Below are 19,305 nucleotides of genomic sequence, written 5' to 3'. Positions count from 1 at the left end.
GACGAACAGATTAGTCCATAGGCCCTCTGGATATGATATGGAAAGAGAGGAGAAAAGGGCACCATGAAATAATTTGGATCTGTAGGTCCATATGCCACTCAAAGACCCAACTGAAGACATCTAAAAATAGGGCATTTAAAAACAAATAAAAGGACTTGCATTTCAAACCTTTTAACGCCTGACCCCTCTTGAACTGATCTACATGTGTCTAAAAGTGCAATGACTTGATACTGAGCATCAAGTTTCATTCATCCCCAAGAGCTGCCACTTTAGCATCTTGACCCAGAACTCCCCCATTGCCTTCTAACAGACTGATCCTAACCGTGCTTACTTGAAAGGAAGCCCCATTATATTTCAATGGGATTCCCAAATAAATGTTCATAGGAGTGTGGTCTAGATTGCACAATGTATATACATTTACTTTATGGGGCCTTTCCTATTGTTTCTGTACAATGACAGCCCCAACATGTATAAATGTGATGGTCAAGAAATGGCACGGCTCTCCCATCCTTTTGATTTTTGTTCATTATCAGATGAGAATTAGGGGTGTAAAGAAGGATTATACTTATGCTTTTGAAGAAATAGTGCATGGGGACGGAAGGGCGTGAGTATGACAAATAGCTTCTGGGATTTAACAACAGAAAAAACTACTGAGACCATCCATCTAGCACAGACCAGACAGTTCTCTCTATTTCCTGTTAAAGTTGCATTTGGCTCAAGGGCAACATTTATTCTTCCTTGCATACCCTGCCCCAACATTCGCTGGATCATGGAGAAAGCAAGAGAATTCCAGAAAAACCTCTATTTCTGCTTCATTGACTACGCTACAGCCTTTGATTGTGTGGATCACAACAAACTGTGGCAAATTCTTAAAGAGATGGGAGTACCAGACCACCTTACCTGTCTCCTGAGAAACCTGTACGAGGGTCAAGAAGCAACAGTAAGAACCGGACATGGAACAACCGATTGGTTCAAAATTGGGAAAGGAGTACGACAAGGCTGTAAATTGTCGCAGAGTACATCATGAGAAACGCCAGGTTGGATGAATCACAGGTCGGAATTAAGATTGCCGGGAGAATTATCAACAACCTCAGATACACAGACAATACCACCCTAACGGCAGAAAGCGAAGAGGATCTAAAGAGCCTCTTGTTGAGGGTGAAAGTGAGAGTGCAAAAGCTGGTTTGAAACTCAACATTAAAAAAACTAAAATCATGGCATCTGGCCCCATCACTTCCTGGCATATAGAAGGGGAAGAAATGGAAGTAGTGACAGATTTTATTTTCTTGGGCTCCAAGATCACCGCAGATGGTGACTGTAGCCATGAAATTAAAAGACGCATGCTCCTTGGGAGGAAATCTATGGCAAACCTAGACAGCATAGTACGAAGCAGAGACATCACCTTGCCGACAAAGGTCCGTATAATCAAAGCTATGTTTTCCCAGTAGCAACGTATGGCTGTGAGAGCTGGACTATAAGGAAGGCTGAGCGCCGAAGAATTGATGCTTTCGAACTGTGGTGCTGGAGAAGACTCTTACGAGTCCTCTGGACTGCAAGGAAGTCAAATCAGTCCATCCTAAAGGAAATCAACCCTGAGTGCTCATTGGAAGGACAGATACTGAAGCTGAAGCTCAAATATTTTGGCCACCTAATGCGAGGAGAAAACTCCCTGGAAAAGACCCTGATGCTGGGAAAGATTGAAGGCAAAAGGAGAAGGGGACGGCAGAGGATGAGATGGCTAGATAGCATCACTGATGCAATGAATATGGACTTGAGCACACTCCGGGAAAGAGCGCAGGACAGGAAGGCCTGGCATGCTATGGCCCATGGGGTCACGAAGAGTCGGACACGACTGAACAACAAGCCATCTAAGGAGAGTCTTTACTCATGCAAAGAAACTGCCCATGCAAGAAACAGCACCAATAGCTGTAGAGAGGGTTGGGATCTCTCTAAGCAATGACCTGAGTTTCCCAAGTGATGGGGAGCCCCAATCCAGAGATCCACAGCAACCAGGTGACCTTTTAGCACCCCAAGTCCAGGTACGTCCTGCTGCTCTATAAATCACATTTCAGCCTTCAGCAGAGTGAAACTAGCTGGATTGTTAGACCAGCCTTTGAGTATGCATGCCTTTGCTGGCATGATCTCAGGCAGGTGTTTTCTTGGATGAGAAAGGAGCTAATTTCCCCACTGGGACTGGAATGACTTACTTGTCAACTATGTTTTTGGGGTGACTGCTCTGGAGTCTGACATACCTTCAGGGATATTAGTGCAAATACAACAGACAGGGCACCTAATTCAATGCTTGTTGAGTCCTTTCACCCCGCTGCAGAGTAGAATCAGGGCAGGTGCCCCCTTCTTTTTCTCACTGATACTGTATGCTCCACTCAGACATACATAAAGGAAGGGGTGAAGCACCACACCAGAGAAGTCTATAAGGCAAGGAATAAAACTTAGCAAGGCAAACCCAAACAGTTCAAGCCAAATAATGTACTCTTCTGCCACTCATCCCAGATTTATTCAGTGGTCACCATCCTTCAGAGCTTGAGAACTGTGAGAAACCTCTTAGTTAAGTTAAGAGCATCTGTGCTAACGATGGATGTATAAAAGAGCCTAAACAAACAGGGGATATGAATTAGAAATAGGCATATGAAATTCAAGGCCAGCAATAAACACAGTTATGTTTTTTGAATGCAGAACTTTCCACATGGGAAAAGCCAGCAAAGCTTTTCAGAAACTGAAAGATGTGTATAAACAGAATACAGGAAGTCTAAAAAGTACATAATAGTAATGCAATCCCAGCTATAATCTACAGATCTGAAACACTAGCAATACAAAACACAGTAATAATGAGGTTTAAATGGATTCCATGGCAGATGTCCCAGAGAGATTCCCAGAGTAAAATATCAGAATAAAATGACACACACAGTCTCCAGGACACAGGCCCTCCAATGGAACTTCGACTTGAGAGTCACCTATCAATTCTCTCCACTTGGACCTGCTGGAAAGTCTTACAGTCTGCTGCAACCTTCTTTAGTCAATTTTTTTCCTTACCCTCTGCCAGCATCTTCGTATACAGAGCACAAGATTCTTATGACCAGCTGCTTGACTAACCCACCAATATTTGGGTTAAGTTGCTAAGTCCAGAAAGTGGATTTATTACTCAGCAGCACACAATGGCATGGCCTTACAGACAGAATGCAATCAATGTAGTTAGCCTTGGGGCTCCCTCAAACTGAGCTTCTATCCTGCAATTGAGATTGCTCCTTCATGGAAGTTTGTGGGAAGTTGTCATTTTGTCATCTTTAAATGACGACATGAATGACATGACCATTCAAGGCATCTCCTGCACTAAATGCCCTTTGTTCTGTTTTTAAATAGATCACAGATAATGAGCTATCAAGTTACCCCCTTGTGTTCCCGCTTCAGTTTCCTCCATGAAAAGTGTAAAAGCTAAAAGGGGAAAGAAGAGGAGCGAGATCAATGAAAGATCATGGAAGACTCAGATATGGGAAGAAGGAGGGGGAAGGGGGTGGGGGAAAAGGAAGCAGGTGAAAAGGGAGTCATCGTGATCCTGCATTTAAAACGGAAGCAAAAAACCCCATTTTAAACGCAGGACTTTAGGCTGGTGTAGAGATGCCCTTGGTAGCAGTAAACTAGGAACATGTCAGAAGAAAAAAAAGCCAGGATGTCCATGACTCGTATGGACCCATGGCTTACCTTTCCAGAATCCAATGTGTTCCTTTTTCCTCCAGCCAGGCTTCAGTACCCTGCTGGAAGAAAAGTATCTGAGGCAATGGACCATGGGAAAGGGAGATGAGTTAGGTGGGGAGTGTTTGGCTTTCTGTCCCCAATGCACCTCGTTCATTCTTTCAATCAGATGCCACCCCACATTCTGCTTTATACACAGAGCAGGGTTCAAACAAACAGATGTGCCTCCATCACACCCAATTTGAGACACAAAGATATTAAAGAACAATTCAAATTACAGGGAGACACTGGGCTTAGATCAAAGATTTTAAAAAGTGGCTGCCTCCTGTTCCTTTTGGAATTTTTTACCTGATTTTAAAACATGCCCCTGCTTAATGCTGGAGAACAAGGACTATGAAGTGGTCAAAAACAAAAAGGAAATGTGCTAAAGGAGGGACCAGCACCATCCTCAGCGAACAAATGCAACTGGTGCCCAAGGGCTTTGCTGATCTCCCTGGAGAGCTGTGAAACACAAGCAAGGTTTTCTGCAGTAAGAAAAAAGACAGAAAAAGTGGTGGAAAAACATAAGAGGGTAACCAGTGGAAGAAGACGACCATGTCTGCCCCCCCCCCCCGCTAAAATTCCATTAATGGGGCAAGGCGATGGCGCCATAAAATCCTCGTGCCCAGCATGTCTATGTTTTCATTCTAATACAGAGATAGGTAATGGCAGTCCAGGGCTTCAATACGGCCCCTGCAGCTTCTCATCTGGCCTGCAACATAGCTTCTTAATCCAAGGATACCCCCCACTTCAGCCACTTTGTCCCACATGACATACAGCCAGGGGGACCATTATTCCCTTCCTTTCTAGTATGAATGCAACAAATGCAAGAGGGGCTTTGGATGACTCCCTCTCATCCAGTGTGAACAGCAACAGAGGGTGCTTCCAGATGGAGGGCTCCCAGCAGTACCGATCAGGAGGTACGGTGCAGCTATTCCATCTTTTCTTACTTAACAGAATTTCCATGGTAAGAAAAAGACAGAAGAAGGGGTGGGAAAATACGTGAGGGCTACAAGTGGAAGACAACGTCATCAGGACTCTCCACAACACTCTGTGGATGAGGCAGGGTGACGCCATGATAAAAGCCTTGCCCAGAAGCACCCAGAGGCGCTGTCAGAGTTCTCCCCTTATGAACCTTGGCTGCTCGCTTGTGTCCCTGTCCCTTCAACCCTTGCAGAAGTCAAAATATGGCCCCTCTCAAAAAATTAGTTGCAGATCAGGGTTCTGGGGGTGTCTAATGGAGACCAAGCCCCTGGCCCTTTGACCTCACAGATACCACTGACATCTCTGGTGATCATAGAAGAATGACCGTGTTCAAGACAACAGTGACCATACACCCCATGAGCGATATGTTGCCCATCTCTCTTCCTCAGCCTTGGCTACACTGGACATCTATCTCCAGCAAACAAAACAAAAAGATGAGGGTGCCACTTATGCTTTTACTAGTTACCATAGCGAAGGACCCAATGCCCTCTCTGCCTGTCGCTCTGGAGAGATTTCTGCATTAACCAAAACCACTTACAAGTGCCAAATATGCAGCTTAAGTAGCCAGAAGTGGAGGGTGTCAGGTGCTTGGGGGGAAGGGGGATTAGAAGCAACAGAAGTAGAATTGAACATAGCCCAAATTAGCAACACCAGCTACTCCTACATTTCATGGGAGCCCTTCCAGGCTCAGAAATCTTCCAAAACAAGGTAAAAGCTTCTTATTTCCCAAGTACAAACACAGCAAAAAGGGCAGAATAGTTCTAGGTGTATCAGAGTCTGATGTTCTTTGGTAGCTGGGTAGCAGATCCCTCCATTTTCAAGAAATGCTCTATAGACATTCTCACCACAGACAAACTGGTTTAATCATCATTCCCTCTCCCAAGAGTACCTGTGAATTGTAGGGTGTTGGAGGTTTTTTTTACAGAATTCTCAGCACCCACAGCAATCTAGGCTTCCCATGATTCTTTGGAGGAAGACACCACGACAGTTAAGTGTCATCAAACCAATACATAAATTTAAAGTGCAGTTATGGCCCTATGGCAGCCTCTCTCTCTCTAAAAAAAAAAAAGAGGGGGGTACCTGTCCATTGTTTTCTTGGCACCTCCATTGCACCACCCAAGAAGCAATTGTCAGAGCATACCCTCTCCATCCTTCACACCAGAGGTGGGCAACACAAGGCCCACAGGCCACATGCAGCTCCCGCTGCCCCCAATGTGGCCCCCATTGCCCCTGAATTTTTTTAAAAAACTACAAAGTAGCGCTCCATAGTCCCTACTGAGTGCTAAAACTGACAAGTTTGTCTTGCAAACAAGATAAATCTGTCCGTTTTAGCGCACAGCAACTGCTATGGAGTGCTAAAAGGGTCAAATTTAGTGATTAAGTATTTATTATTATTATTATTTCTCCTCAGTACAGCCCACAGGGGGATTCCTGGGGGCAAAAATGTCCACCAGGCCTCCTGCAGTTACCCACCCCTGCTTTACACACACATACACATACACACACACACACACACACACACACACATGTCTTACTCCAAGTAACTTCAATTCTGCCACTCCAGGATCCTAAGACATTTGAGAATGACCAACCTATTGCTATGCATTCCCTTTTCTATATAGTGCGACACTCAGACCTGCCTCAAATAAGTTTTTTAGAAGCAGACTGACACATAGAAGAGTGAATGGAATGAGCCCCTAAACCCTGTAACATAATTTATCAGTGTTTGCACTCACCCAGCAGAAAGCAACCACTCTTTCATCCTTCAAAAATGAGTTGTCAAATCCCCTCCCTTTCAGTCTTTCTTTCAGTCCCCACCCTGTCTCATTCCCCATCCACACCTCCCCCACCACCACCCAGGTCTCTATTTAGGGCCAAACTAACATTACATTAAATGCACAGTTTGGCATTGTGCAATTCTTCTTTAAACTTTAAATAGAAGCCAAGGGCATCAGGATTGGAACTGTGCTGAAGCTTTATTTAGTTTTTAACCCTTTCCTCCATCCTAAAATGCTACAATCCCAGCAAAAATAACCCCTACACACACACCAAATAGCAACTTGTATGTGTATGTATTTTTCTTGGGAACACAGCATGGGAAGAACAGTCCCAATCCTTCTCAGGGGGCAGGGGGGGGCTCCCACAGCTGCTGTTTACTGTTTTAAGAAAAGATGCACTCAATGACAAACTACGTGTTTGATGTAACATGTTGTCAGATTTCATATATGTAAGTACTTGTTTATCGAGCCCATTCACTGCTTCTATGCACTAACTACTGTTATTTAAAAAAATGGTGGGCTTATATACAAGGCACACAAATCCTATTATTTAAAAAAGGGGGGATGGCTGGCCTGTATTGATAACTGTATAATTACTATAAAGTTTTTTTTAAGTACTTACATGATATGGCCTTAAAATACATTGGTTTTTGCTTTTTCCCCCCTAATGTAATGTTTAGTCTGTTGAAAAGTAGGCCATTGAAGCTTGCTGTGATATTTGCCTGTGCACTGAGATCTGAAATGGTGTCCCTATCTATAAAAAGAGAGGACCGTATTTTAAAAAGGGGGGCAGGGAAACCCTACATTGTCCCTGAGGTATGCAATAAGGTTGAATGAAGCATAAACAAAGTGTGGGAAAGATGGGGCTGCAACTCAGATAATGCATTTTAATCATGTATATATGAGAGAGAGGTAGGGGTGCTAAAATGTGGTAGTACCAACTTGTCTGCAGTAGAGAAAATGCTGCAAAAATATGGTGATATTGAGCGGTAACATGGGGGGAAAAATCGATTTACAAAGGGAGGTATGCTTTTAAGTTTCCTCTGCAATAATATCGTCTACCAGGAAATACTTTCCTAGGGGGGCGGAAAAGAGAGCAAGGTTTGGGTAGTGGTTAGAATGCTGAACAGTGAAGAGACTTGGGCTCAAATCACCTCTCAGCCACAAAGCTCACTGGGTGAGCTTGGGCCCATCATCTTTGCTCAGCCTAACCTCCCTCACAGGGTTGTTGTGTGGATACTAAGCGGAGGGGGGGACTATGTACACTACGATGAGCCCCCTGGAGGAATAATGCTAACATCATCTATGCCTTTGGCAGCCTCACAAACATGGCACTTTTAACTGCCCATGGCCTTGCTATGGCTGGCTCTGCCAAGGGCAGATTTATTTAGTTCTTTATTACATTTCTATACTGCCCAACAGTTGGCTAAAAGCGTCACTTTCCTTCCTCATCCCAACGACAGGCAATAACCCAAAATTTACAGCTCTGTCCCAATTTGGGAGAACTGCGAGCTGCACATTTCTGACTAGATGGGAGGTCAGCACCTTGAAATGAACCAGTATCCTCTTGTGACCAGAGTGTGAATATCCTCTTGTGACCAGAATATTGAGATATCTGTACGGCTGTAGTTGAGCTGTGCAGATGCCCCTACAAAAACATAGTCCCTGCCCCCAAATCCTATGTTTTGAAAAGTTATGCATTAGGAATGCAAACAGAAGTTCTTACAAATTGGCCCTAATTATTCTGATCACAGAATCTAAATATTCCAGTACAAGAATCTGGAGTGGCGGAAACACAGACACACATGCACCCATCCCACTTATGATCCCAGACTGTGTTGCAGCATCCCTTGGTGCTGTTAACTATTTTTGACTGTTGCAAATTATTTTCATATACTGCCAGGTTTCAGTCATTTATATTAACAACCTTTATTAACCACCTCTCCAGCACCCCAGGGGTGATAACAACCAATCAGCTAAATGCTGAGAAATTGGTTCATGACCCTGGTATGGAACTAGAGTCTAGGATCTGTCAGGACACACTTTCCTCAAGAGTGCATAGTCTAGAAAGAAAAGGCTGGGGCCCAAACTGGGCACTCTGGGAGCAGAGGTTAGGAACTGGGTATTTGTACATGTGCATGTATGCATAATGGTGAAGAGACACAAAACACACACACATACATCAGACCTCACAGTGACTTCTTCAGCTGCTGTGCGAGCTTGGTTTCACCACTGAAGCATTACATGTACATGCAATTATATGTACATTACATTACATGTACATGTACCGAACACTCACTCGGCTGTCAGTCTCCCCCCCGCCCAAATACAGACACGCATTACACCATTTCGCCTTTTTTTATTTTTAAAAACGCTCTGTGAACATTCATGTGTTTGCATGTTCATATGTTCTTAATTAAAAGCCTTATTAATTAAAAACAAAAGAAAAAATGTAAAGTGCAAAACGGCTCAGGGGCCATTGTTGTCGTTGTTTCTAAGTAACAACATCAGAAGCAGCTACTCACTGCTGTGCACAGCCAGCTTCTGCTTTCAGACTTGCAGAACTGGGGGGGGGGGGTGTCAGAACTCAAGGCTGCAAAGGAAAGGAAGTGTTGGACCGAACAGAACAAGGGCATTTCCAGATAAACCTCACTGCTCTAACGTTGTGACTAATGTTTTCATCCTGGGATTTACACAACCTAAAATGGAAGGAGAGAGGCTCCAAACAGAGGTGCCAGGGCAATCTAAACTCCTCTAGCCATATGCTTTGTCCATTGGGAAGTACTGTAGGAGCTCAAGCAGGAGCTTCCTGAAGTCTTCTGATGATCTGATATAACAAGCAGTTGGTGGGGGGCGAGGCGGGGGGCGCTCTGTGGCAGTCATAGGAGTCAAGAGGAAAGAGGCTACCATACAGACATCAGCTGCCTGGTGCTGCACAAAGCTGCTGTTCCAGATCCTAGGTCTGGAGCGGAGCCCAATGATTGCACCACCCAAAGGCCACCATGAACTGGTACTGTGGCCAATGGTATGAAAGCAACGTGCCGTCCCCCGTCCCCCCCTAATAAAAATACAGCATGGCTGCTGCTGCGGCTGCTGATTTCTACAGACGCTACTACAAGTGAGTGTGATGGAATGTGAGCAGAGTAAACAGACATCTGTTGTTTCTCTATGGGCCATGTCAGCCAAGAGGGGTTCCCAAGGGAAGTAAAAACAGCACAGATGCGCATGTGTCTCCATGCTGGTGTGTGCCTGCACATGTGAGCGAAAATGGCGTAAGAACATAAGAAGACCCTGCTGGTTGTGACCAAGGCCCGCCGCAACCAGATGCCTCTGCAAAGCTCACAAGCAGGGCTTGAAGGCAATATCCATCCTCTGCTCTTTGTTCCCAGCATCTGGTAATCAGAGGTACATTGCCTCTGAACAGGGAGTCTCCATTTAGCGATGGCTATTAACTCCTGATAGATCTATGATCAGGGCTGGCCCTACTATTGAGCAGAGTGAAGCTGCCACCTGAAGCAGTGGATGCAGGGAAACGGGGTGGCAGCTCCCTCGCCTCTGCCTCTCCCCCTGAGCTAGCCTGCCTTGCACTCCGTAAGCTAGTCTGCTACCCTCAGGTGTGACGGAGGGCGCTGTCCTGTTGCTGCTGTTGAAGGGGGGGGAGGGAGGACGCACACATCCGCGCATGCAAGGGATATGAAAACCCACTGAATTCACAGTCATTTGATACTAGCAATGTGACCCACCCACCCCCAACAAAACAAATTCCCTGCTCCTCCCTCAATATCTTTCTGCTCAAGCAGGAGAAACATGCAAAAGGAAGGCAGCAGAGACAAGGAAGATACCAGTAATTATCCATTAATGTGGCCCTCCTGATGTGGTTAGACTGCATCTTCCATCATCCCTCACCATTGGCTATGCTGGCTAGGGCTGATAGGAGTTGCAGTCCAACAACATCTGGAGGATCACAAGTTGTCCACTCCTGCTCTACAATCTTTGGGGAAGGGCTGTAGCTCACAGTGACAGAGCACCTGCTTTGCCTGGAAAATGTCCCAGGTTCAACCCTTAGTGTCTCCAGGGAGGACTGGGAAAGACTCCTGTTTGAAACCCTGGAGATCCTCTGCCAGTCGGTGGGTAGACAGTGCTGAGCCAGATGGATCAATGGCCTGACTTGGGAGAAGGCAGCTCCCCATGTTCTTCAGCTCCTATGCCAAACAATACTATCTACAAGAACCCATGCATGAGTGCCCAGGATGGAGAGCTCATCAAAACAAGCATAGGGTGACTCTCCAAAGGCTGCACTGACCTTTTCCTAACAGTCTTTCTTGCCAGCCTGTGTTTCGCTCCAGATAATTCATGGCGATGCCTTTTGCTTTTATTCACACCGCTAACATGCTTTGACTGGTGAACCATGCTGGGAAGCTAGTTAGGGGCAAGATGTAGCTATAAAAGAAGGGCTTTTCTGTGGAGAGGGGCCTACTGCCGAAAAGCATGGCTGGTGGCAACGGAATCTGGACTGGGAAGACTGAAGAGACAAGAGAATCTGCACCCATCCATACTTTCCTTCAGCTATCCTGGCTTCCTTGAATATAAGCTAAAGCCAGCACCCAAACATTGTGGTCCAGAAAGCCAACACACTCCCTGCCTTTTCACGGATGGCAGGAAAACACCCTTTTTCCCATACTGCTTCACACTGGAACTTACATGGCAGTTCCTTCTCTCCCTCTATTCAATAGCTCATTCTCAGATTTGTGCACTGTACATATCACTTAGCATTTCTGTGACTTATCGTTCCTCACACAGCATCTTCTGCTATGACTTATATTCCTGTCTGGCTCCAAATTGATTCATTTTCCTCTGTGACAACCATCCTTTGATGATTATTCTCTCTCTCTCTCACGCACACGCACACTTCAGCGGGATATCAAGGAACTGCTGACTGCTGAGCCCTAATGACACTGACCTCTAGTATTAGGGAACTTTCATGAATTTTGGAAGAAGGCAAAGGAGACCCATGGGACTCCTCAGGGGCTGTTACCAGTAGGGTATTCCATGAAAATATTGTTTGATGATGCGATAAAAGGTCTGAAAAGCTCCTTCACATGGGAAGAGGGCAGACACTGTAGCAAGTTGTCTCTTTAATAGCTATATCCCAATATCATTTCACATACTGGATACCTGTTGGTAAAACGGCATATTAGGAAGCACTGGTTTAAGAGTATGTTAGAAATCACTTGGGGGTGTGGGCTGGGAATAATCAATATGGCTTCTATGATGTTGTTCCCAGTGTTGTTAGGCTATTGCAGAGGTAGACAACTTGTAGCCCTCCAGATGTTTTGGCCTACGACTCTCATCATCCCTCACCATTGGCTACGCTCACTAGGGCTGATGGTTGTAGTAGGCCAAACCACCTGGAGGGCCACAAGTTGCCTAGCCCTGGGCTATTGGCTTCCCTCAATAGCCAAATTGACTTATGCTTGTTTTACTATAAACGAGACTCTGGTCTGCATTTTAAAGGATACTAAACAAAAGTAAACAAATTAAACTGCATGATTCAGTTCCAGATCCAAAAAGTACGCAGAGCTCGAGGAGTCTTTGCTGCCAGCCTTGTGGAAATTGAGGCATGGTTGATGACAACCCAAATTTACTTGCTTTACTTTACTGGCTGCTAAAAGGGCTGTCCCAATATCTATGTGAGTACAAACCAGGATTTTTCTTGCTAGTTTCAGGGAGCAAGAAGGGCCCTGCGGGGTCCAGGGGGTCAAAGGAGCTGTCACAAGATCTCTGTATGCAAAAATTAATATGTTCAGTATATGTGCTCCAGGGAGGATGCAAACAACCAATTCTCATATCTCAGAAATGTCTGCTCCCATGGAAGGAAGAGATACTGGAAAGCAAAATGAAACCGCAGACAGCTGCTGCTGACAGCAGCCACTCAGTTCCTGGACACGTTACAAAATCAGAGGAGGCAGTTGGGGCACACAGAGAGTCTGGAACTTCTAATGGACACAATCATCGTAGCAGGGAGGCTGCCCTGCCAAAGTATTTCCAAATTCCATCTCTAGAGCAAGATCTGGAAGCTGGGCCAGGGCTGTTTGTTTAATATGTTAAAATTTAATAAGGGTATTATTCACGGAAAAAAGGAATTTGAGGGACAGCCCTGCCAGGCCCAGCCTTTCAGTAGCTTCCAAGAAGAGCACATTGGGAAGGGAGAAAGACAACGCCTACTAATAAAGAGCAACTGGTGAGTGACCCAGTACAGAGTGCCTAGTTTAAAAGGGCAAGGCAGTCTTCTTTCTTTGACACCCCTCCCTTTCTCCACTCAGTCCTTTTTGCCAGTTATCAAGTGCAAGGGACACACAGTGACATCACAAAAAGGAATTATCTCAGAAGGGGACAAGAATGTTCTCTTCCTCTTCTGCATTTAGCTGAGCCAGCAAATGAAGGCCTTGACCGAATCAAGATGGAAAGATGCAGTGCTAATTTTTCTCATGAGGGCCTCAGCCATGTTGGGTGCAAGGCCATGGTGCAGACGTCTCTCCACTCACACTGAAAACTAGTGCCCATGATGCACCACTCTGGGTGGAAGGAAATGAGAGGAGGGACAGCTATGAATGGTCTCCTCCGAAGTCCTATACTCTCCAAAGCTAGTGAGACAACAGGTGGAACAGAAAGAGCCATCCAGCCTCCCCAAATCAGGTAAACCATAGACGTTTTCCCCACTGAGACCAGGGTTGGACGTAACAACATGCCTTGCACTAAGACCATTGATCCATCTAGCTCAGTATTGTCAACACTGACTGGCAGTAGCATTCCAGAGTTTCAAGCAAGATTCTTTCCTTGCCCTACCTGGAGATACCGGGGATTGAACCTGGGATCTTCTGCATGCAAAGCAGATGCTCTACCACTGAACTCTCTCCTCCTCTCTGTTCTGGAAATGGCATCCACCAATTTGCAGTGGTTAATTTCTAGGAAGACTCAGGCCTACTTACAAGCCACACCCACTGACCTGGAAGTCCCATTCTGTAATCCCAGCTGTTTGGGAGCCTTATGTGGTTACTCAGCAATGAGTAACTGCTGCAAGACACATGCTCAGAAGCACTCTCTCCTTTATTTTTCATCCACATATTCCAGGGCTATACCCTTGCATTGAAAGCAGGTTCTGTGGGCTTGGCAAGAAGACCTGCCTCAAATTATGCCTTGACTAACTAGACCACACGATCAGAGGTTTTGAAGGCAGAAGGAGACTGCTGCCCCGATTTCTCTTGGTTCTCATGATAAAGAAAGGATTCCAGAGCAGAATCCATCTGTGTGAGTGCTAGAGGCTCTTTCACATCCTTGCTTCTGGGCCAGTCACAGGCTCTTAAGGCTCAGGGAGAAACTTTTGCATGAAGTTGGGAGTTTCTAGGGAGTAATAAAAAGTAGCTGTATTGTGACTTTATGCCTCTCATCAAACATTGCTAAACTGGCCGTTTCCTGGAGGGTCAAGAAACCAATGAGCAAAGGCTCTGGGCATGATGAAAGATATATTTTTGAACCAAGCTGGGCCTCTAGTTTGATGACTGCACAGGAAGGATATGCTGATGGTGATGGGGCAAGTAAAAGGTCCCTTGGCTACAGGAGTACAGTTTCCCTGAAGGGCTGCCTAGGGCACCCAGAAGTAGGAAGCAGAGGCTTTTTACATACAACTGAAAGGAAAAACAAAGTGGCATGAACGCAGGGGGAAAAAAATACAACAGAACCAAGCTTCCCCTAGGGGGGGAAACAGCTTCCTTCCCCTGAGCCAGGAGCATAAGAGACTGCAAAGATATTTATATAGAATAAGTAGATGGAAATCTGGTTCTGCTTTGCACCCACCCAAGTTTCCTCATGTCCTGCAGCCTTCCTGCTGGTGCCATCAGAAAGGCTCTGAAGCCTCATCTCCTTCCACGCCTCCCTCCATCTGTTTCTCTGGCTTCCTCTACTCTGAGGTCAAAAGGACTCCAGGCCATTTGATCGCCTTGTAGGCTGACAGCCCAGCACAGAAATGTTGAAAGATCTCTGCATTTTGAAGGGTTTTTTTCTTCTTCAAATTAGTTCATAGGGAATTATCTTGAAACCCCCATGGTAGTGATAGCATTATATCTTCACCTTGAGTTCAAGGCATAGAAATGAGAACTTTGTGTACACACCAAATTAAAGTAGAACTGTCCAGCAAGCTGATGTGCTATACCTGTAATGCCAAATGGTTTATGGGGATGGGGGCGGGGGTATGGCTGCTCTCCCCCTTCTAGTAATGGACTTTTTGTTAAAGGGACAAATATTTAAATAAATTCCCCTATGCAAATAGGAAAGGAGCACTAGCTCTCCCCCACTCCTCTTCTGTGTCAGAGAAGATGGCCCTATGCTTTCCGTTTGCCTTTGTGAAGTTTTCATTTTCTCTTCCACCTCTGTCTCAAGAAGCTGTTCCCACCAGCCGCGGGCAGCCTACATTTTGCAGGCAGAAAGCCATCGCCAGAAAAATGAGGAATTTGAGTCCGCGGTTGTCTTTGTGCTTTCAAATGAATTCCTGTGGATCAGGTCTGAGCGAGCATGCTAGGGCGAGGGGTGGGGAGGAGGAGGCAAAAAGCAACGGAGAGCGACGCTACGGTGCTTGCAGTGTTGTGTTGCTGTTGTTTTAAAAAAAAATCACGGGGCGGGGGGAGAAAGAATTGGTCAGTGGAACGAACCCCGGAGCATTCAGAAACCCTCGTTAACAATAGCACCCGCCGGCCCGGTTTCGGAGGGACTCGACCTCCGCGCGCGCACCGCGGCTCTTTTCGTGCAGGAGAAAGGGGTGGGGTTGTTTTGGCTGCTCACAAGTGAGTTTGCAGCAGCGGGAGAAAAGGCAGCTCCCGGCGGAGAGAGAAATGCGGGGTCGGATCACGCCACGAAAGAAGCCACTAGGGGAGCCGCAGAGAAGGGGAGGGTGGCCGTCCTTTTCTTACCTACATCTGCATTGCAAAACGCCTGTTGCGGATGCACCGGGGAGCAGCTGCAGGCGTCGGCGAGGCGGTCCATCCTTCCCAGGAGCAGCACGGCCAGCGAGGCCAGAAGGCTCGGCAGCGTAGCACTCATTTTGCGGAGCGGGCGAGCGGGAGGGACGGGTGGCGGGCGAGGTGGCGGGCGGGCGAGGTTTGACTGCTCACGGCTCCTGCCGCCTCATCCAGACACGCGCGCGCGCGCCCGCTCGCTCGCTCGATCTTCGGCGCTTTGCGTCTGCGGCGATCCCGCGGGGCTCGTGGCGCCTCGGCAGTAGGCCGGCCGGAAAGTTTGCCCTGCTGTCGGGTTGGGGTGGGGGCCTGCAAGAGGATCCCGGCGCTGGAAGACAAGAAGCCCCGTCGATCGTGGTTCCGCCGCTGCCTTCTATGGAGGCGTTTTCTTCCCCTGGCCTCGGCTAAGCCTGGCTTTTTAATGGGCTCTGGGGATTCGCTGCCCCTCCTCTCCGTGGCACGGGGCCAGAGCGGGCGGCTCGCCTGCTCCCGTCAGCGCTCTTGCGCGGCTCTCCCTTCCTTCGCCTCCGGCCCAGACCAGGCTTGGTTTCGGCAGCCCTTCGCGGGCTTTCTTGGCTTGACAGCTTCCCCGCTCCTCAGCCTGGAGCTCTCCGCTTAAGCCTGAAGATCAGGCAGGCGCTGAAGCGTCTTCACAGCTCCGGTGGCGTAAAGAAATGTTTTTAAAAGTAGTCGGAATGTGATTAAAGGAAGCACACTGAGGTATTGCCCGCCACATCGAGCGGAGGGTTCCCCAGGTCGCTAAACCCTTACTGCTGTATCTCCCCGCACAGAACCAATGACGCCAGAACGCCCCTGCCTAACCTACATAACCTGCTTGTTTGGGCCCTGGGCCCTCTCCTGAAACCCTTCCCCAGTATCAGTCAGCAGACTCAGCCTGAACCAAAGTGTCTGGTTCCCCTTCAGGCCATCCATTATTCCCCGTGGAATAAGCACCTCCATTCGGCCGAACTCAGCATCCCTTCTCTTGTCCCTAACATCCGGGAATAAGTCGTCTGGCCAAGCAGTCAGCAAGGAGCTGCCTCCCGTTTAAGAGGGAGATGTTTTCAGGTGTTGGCTAAAAAAGGGGCCAGCCACTGTTGGCGAGGCAATCGACGTGAACAAGAACTCCAGAAGACATTTTGGTGACTGTGGTGGTGCTGGAGGAAATATAGGAAAGATGACCAGGGAAGGGGGGGGGCATAGACATCCCCACATATTTGCCATATTTTGTCTTCCCCAGGGCTGAGAGAGATGGTGAATGCCAGCCTACCAATGCCCAGAGTTCTGGGGAAAAGACATAATTCCACCTTCATCACTGGATTTGAGACAAAAGCTTCTAGGTCAGAAGGTCAAATTTCTAGGCAAGCTTGAGCCCTGGTTGCAGTGATGAATCTATTATTTAAAAAATAATAGTAATCTGGAACTTCATACCAATCCACTTTTACTAGCTTTCAGATGCAAGATGTTTGGAGGCTGTTTATGGTTCCTCTGGTGAGCGAGAAGACATCTCCAAAGGCACTCTCTTATTTATTATTTCTTCACATGTTTTAGGGCTGAGTGGTAACACTGAAAAGAGTTTCCAGGGCTAAACACCAGCAAGCCCTGGTAAGCTGTGGAAACTGTGTTCAGTGCTGCAGCTCAACCCTAAAACATAAAGGTTCCCACCCTTTTTGTACCAGATGGAATCTCAGGGCAACAGAAGAAAAAGACGTTTCAGCTGTTGGCAACAAGGCAGGAGACAGCCCAACATCTTGTTCCAATAGACTTCTGCTCTTCTCCCAGCCAGGATATAGGGATTTCTCAACCCCCAGATCAGAGTGCAATCACTGGGAGGAAGCTGAGAACCGCAGAGCTCCTCTCTGTACCACCAAGAGGCAAAAGCGTCACGTGCTGTGTTTTGGTGTCTTCTTTCATAATCCTGACAGGCCTTCCTAAGCATTCTCTAGCTAACTTAGTTCTGCTGAGTTGCGTTTCCCAGCATATAGCATGGCAGAGTTGCTAAGTAGGCTGTGTTCTTCATTGAGCACCATCTCAGCCAGGTTCAAAGTAAAGCCAAGGAAGTTAGGGGGTCTGCTCTCCTGAACATTCTGAAGGGTGTTGGGTGCTGAGTTCATTGCATATTCTAAGGCACCTTTTCTCAACCTGGTGCCCTCCAGATGTGTTGGACTACAGCTCTCATCAACCTCCACCAGTATGACCCTGCTGGCTGGGGATGATGGGAGGTGTGGTTGAACACATTTGGAGGGTTCCAGTTTGGGGAAGTCTGTTCTAAGGTTCTGACCACCTCCAAGCATGTTTTTCTTTTGTCTGAAAAGTTCCAAAGTTCCATGGGTATCCTGATTGCTCCCCATTCCTCACAGCAGCAACTATGAACCCCATCTTGATGGGAAGCCTGGGCATTCAAGGTTGCCACCATGCCCCATTTTACAAAATAAAAAGGTTGTTCTCTTCACTCCCAGCTATGCACTTTGTCCTGTAGCCTAGTTTTCTCCCATTGGGATTCACTAAGGCCCTGAGCGACTCTGTGAGTCAAGGATGGGACCCTATGGACTTTCAATTGTTGTTGGACTCCAACTTCCATCATGCCTGACCATTTGCTTTGCTGGCAAGGCCTGATGGGAGTTAAGAGTCCAGCATCATCTGGGGGGCCACACATTCCTCACCCCTGCTCTAAGGCACTTCCTTTGCCAATAGGCAGAGGCCAAACTTTTGGTATCCTAACTGTGCTGCCCTCCATCAGATTTTATGTAGACACCAAATCTTGCCTTTTGTCCACTCCATCCACATTTTTTAACCAGTGAGGGCATGGTCCCCTTGACCCTCTCCAAGCCCTCTGTTCTAAACTCAGATCAAGATGCTGAAGAGAAAGATGCCCAGTCACAGTACAGCAGGCCCAGAATGCCCCAAGGGTGTACAGAAATTTGCAATGGGCACTGAAAGGATCTGTATGAGTGTTTTGACAATGCTGGGGTCAGGAAGCCAGGCTGGAGGCGGGTCCTGCTGACGGCCAGGGAGTGGAGCCGGCTGACAGCCCAGCAGTGAGTCATGGCTGCTGGAGATAAATGGAAACACATGTGCAACCATTTGCGGGCTTTATTGCTCACAGCATAGAAAGCATGGACACTTAGTAAACACAGGCCAAGGGCCGGTCCAGTCCTGGAACTCAGACATCCTCAGTTCTCACAGCCACTGTTGCAGAAACCTATGTGTGAAAGGCAGGGAGCTGCTGGACAAAAACATTTTGCTGCCTGAATTGGAGCCCAAAAGTTTAAAAAGTTTTGCGGCACCATTCAGACAGCAAGTCCTGCTTTCATCATTCTCCCCACCACCACCACCCCTTTCCATGGTGCTACCTGAAGCTGGTGCATGGCAGGACCAACCCTGCAAACTTTATCAATGGTTTCCCCCAATGCAAGTCTAGCTTGTTACCACTCATAAATAAATATCTCCCTCCCGCTCCCCACACCCCCGCCTTCCCATCCTGCTTAAGGGGATATGAAAGTCACGGTTCCACATGGGGCAGAAAAAACAGTCAATAGGTCAGTGTATTAGGGAACCTCTCTAATTCCCAACATTATGATTTTGGACACTTAGCAATTGGGATGTAATGTTTTTTCCTCTCTGAGGATGGACAAATCCTTCCATATACCTCTGCTTCTTTTCTCCTCCCTTCCCATGCCAGTTCTTTGCAAATAATTGGCTAAGATTATTCTTATGACTTGCATGATACATATGCCCTAAAGAGAGATGGATATTCCCACTACACTGAGGCAGATGCTGGTGCTGGG

The 19,305-nt window shown here is 47.0% G+C and overlaps 1 protein-coding gene across 1 annotated transcript in view; it reads right to left on the bottom strand.

The window, feature by feature from the left end:
- Positions 1–15,894, bottom strand: part of TIMP2 (TIMP metallopeptidase inhibitor 2) — a 33,417-nt gene extending 17,523 nt beyond the window's left edge. The window contains exon 1 of the mRNA XM_084837749.1: positions 15,473–15,894. Within this exon, the coding sequence (XP_084693875.1) occupies positions 15,473–15,602 (130 nt within the window). The 5' untranslated portion in view covers positions 15,603–15,894. The remainder of the gene's footprint in view (positions 1–15,472) is intronic.
- Between the last annotated feature and the right edge of the window lie 3,411 nt (positions 15,895–19,305).

Source organism: Heloderma suspectum, chromosome 2 (genome assembly GCF_057233095.1).
Source record: "Heloderma suspectum isolate Gila_16-S chromosome 2, 16-S_ref, whole genome shotgun sequence".
Lineage (NCBI taxonomy): Eukaryota > Metazoa > Chordata > Lepidosauria > Squamata > Helodermatidae > Heloderma > Heloderma suspectum.
This window is presented reverse-complemented; position numbering and strand designations above follow the sequence as displayed.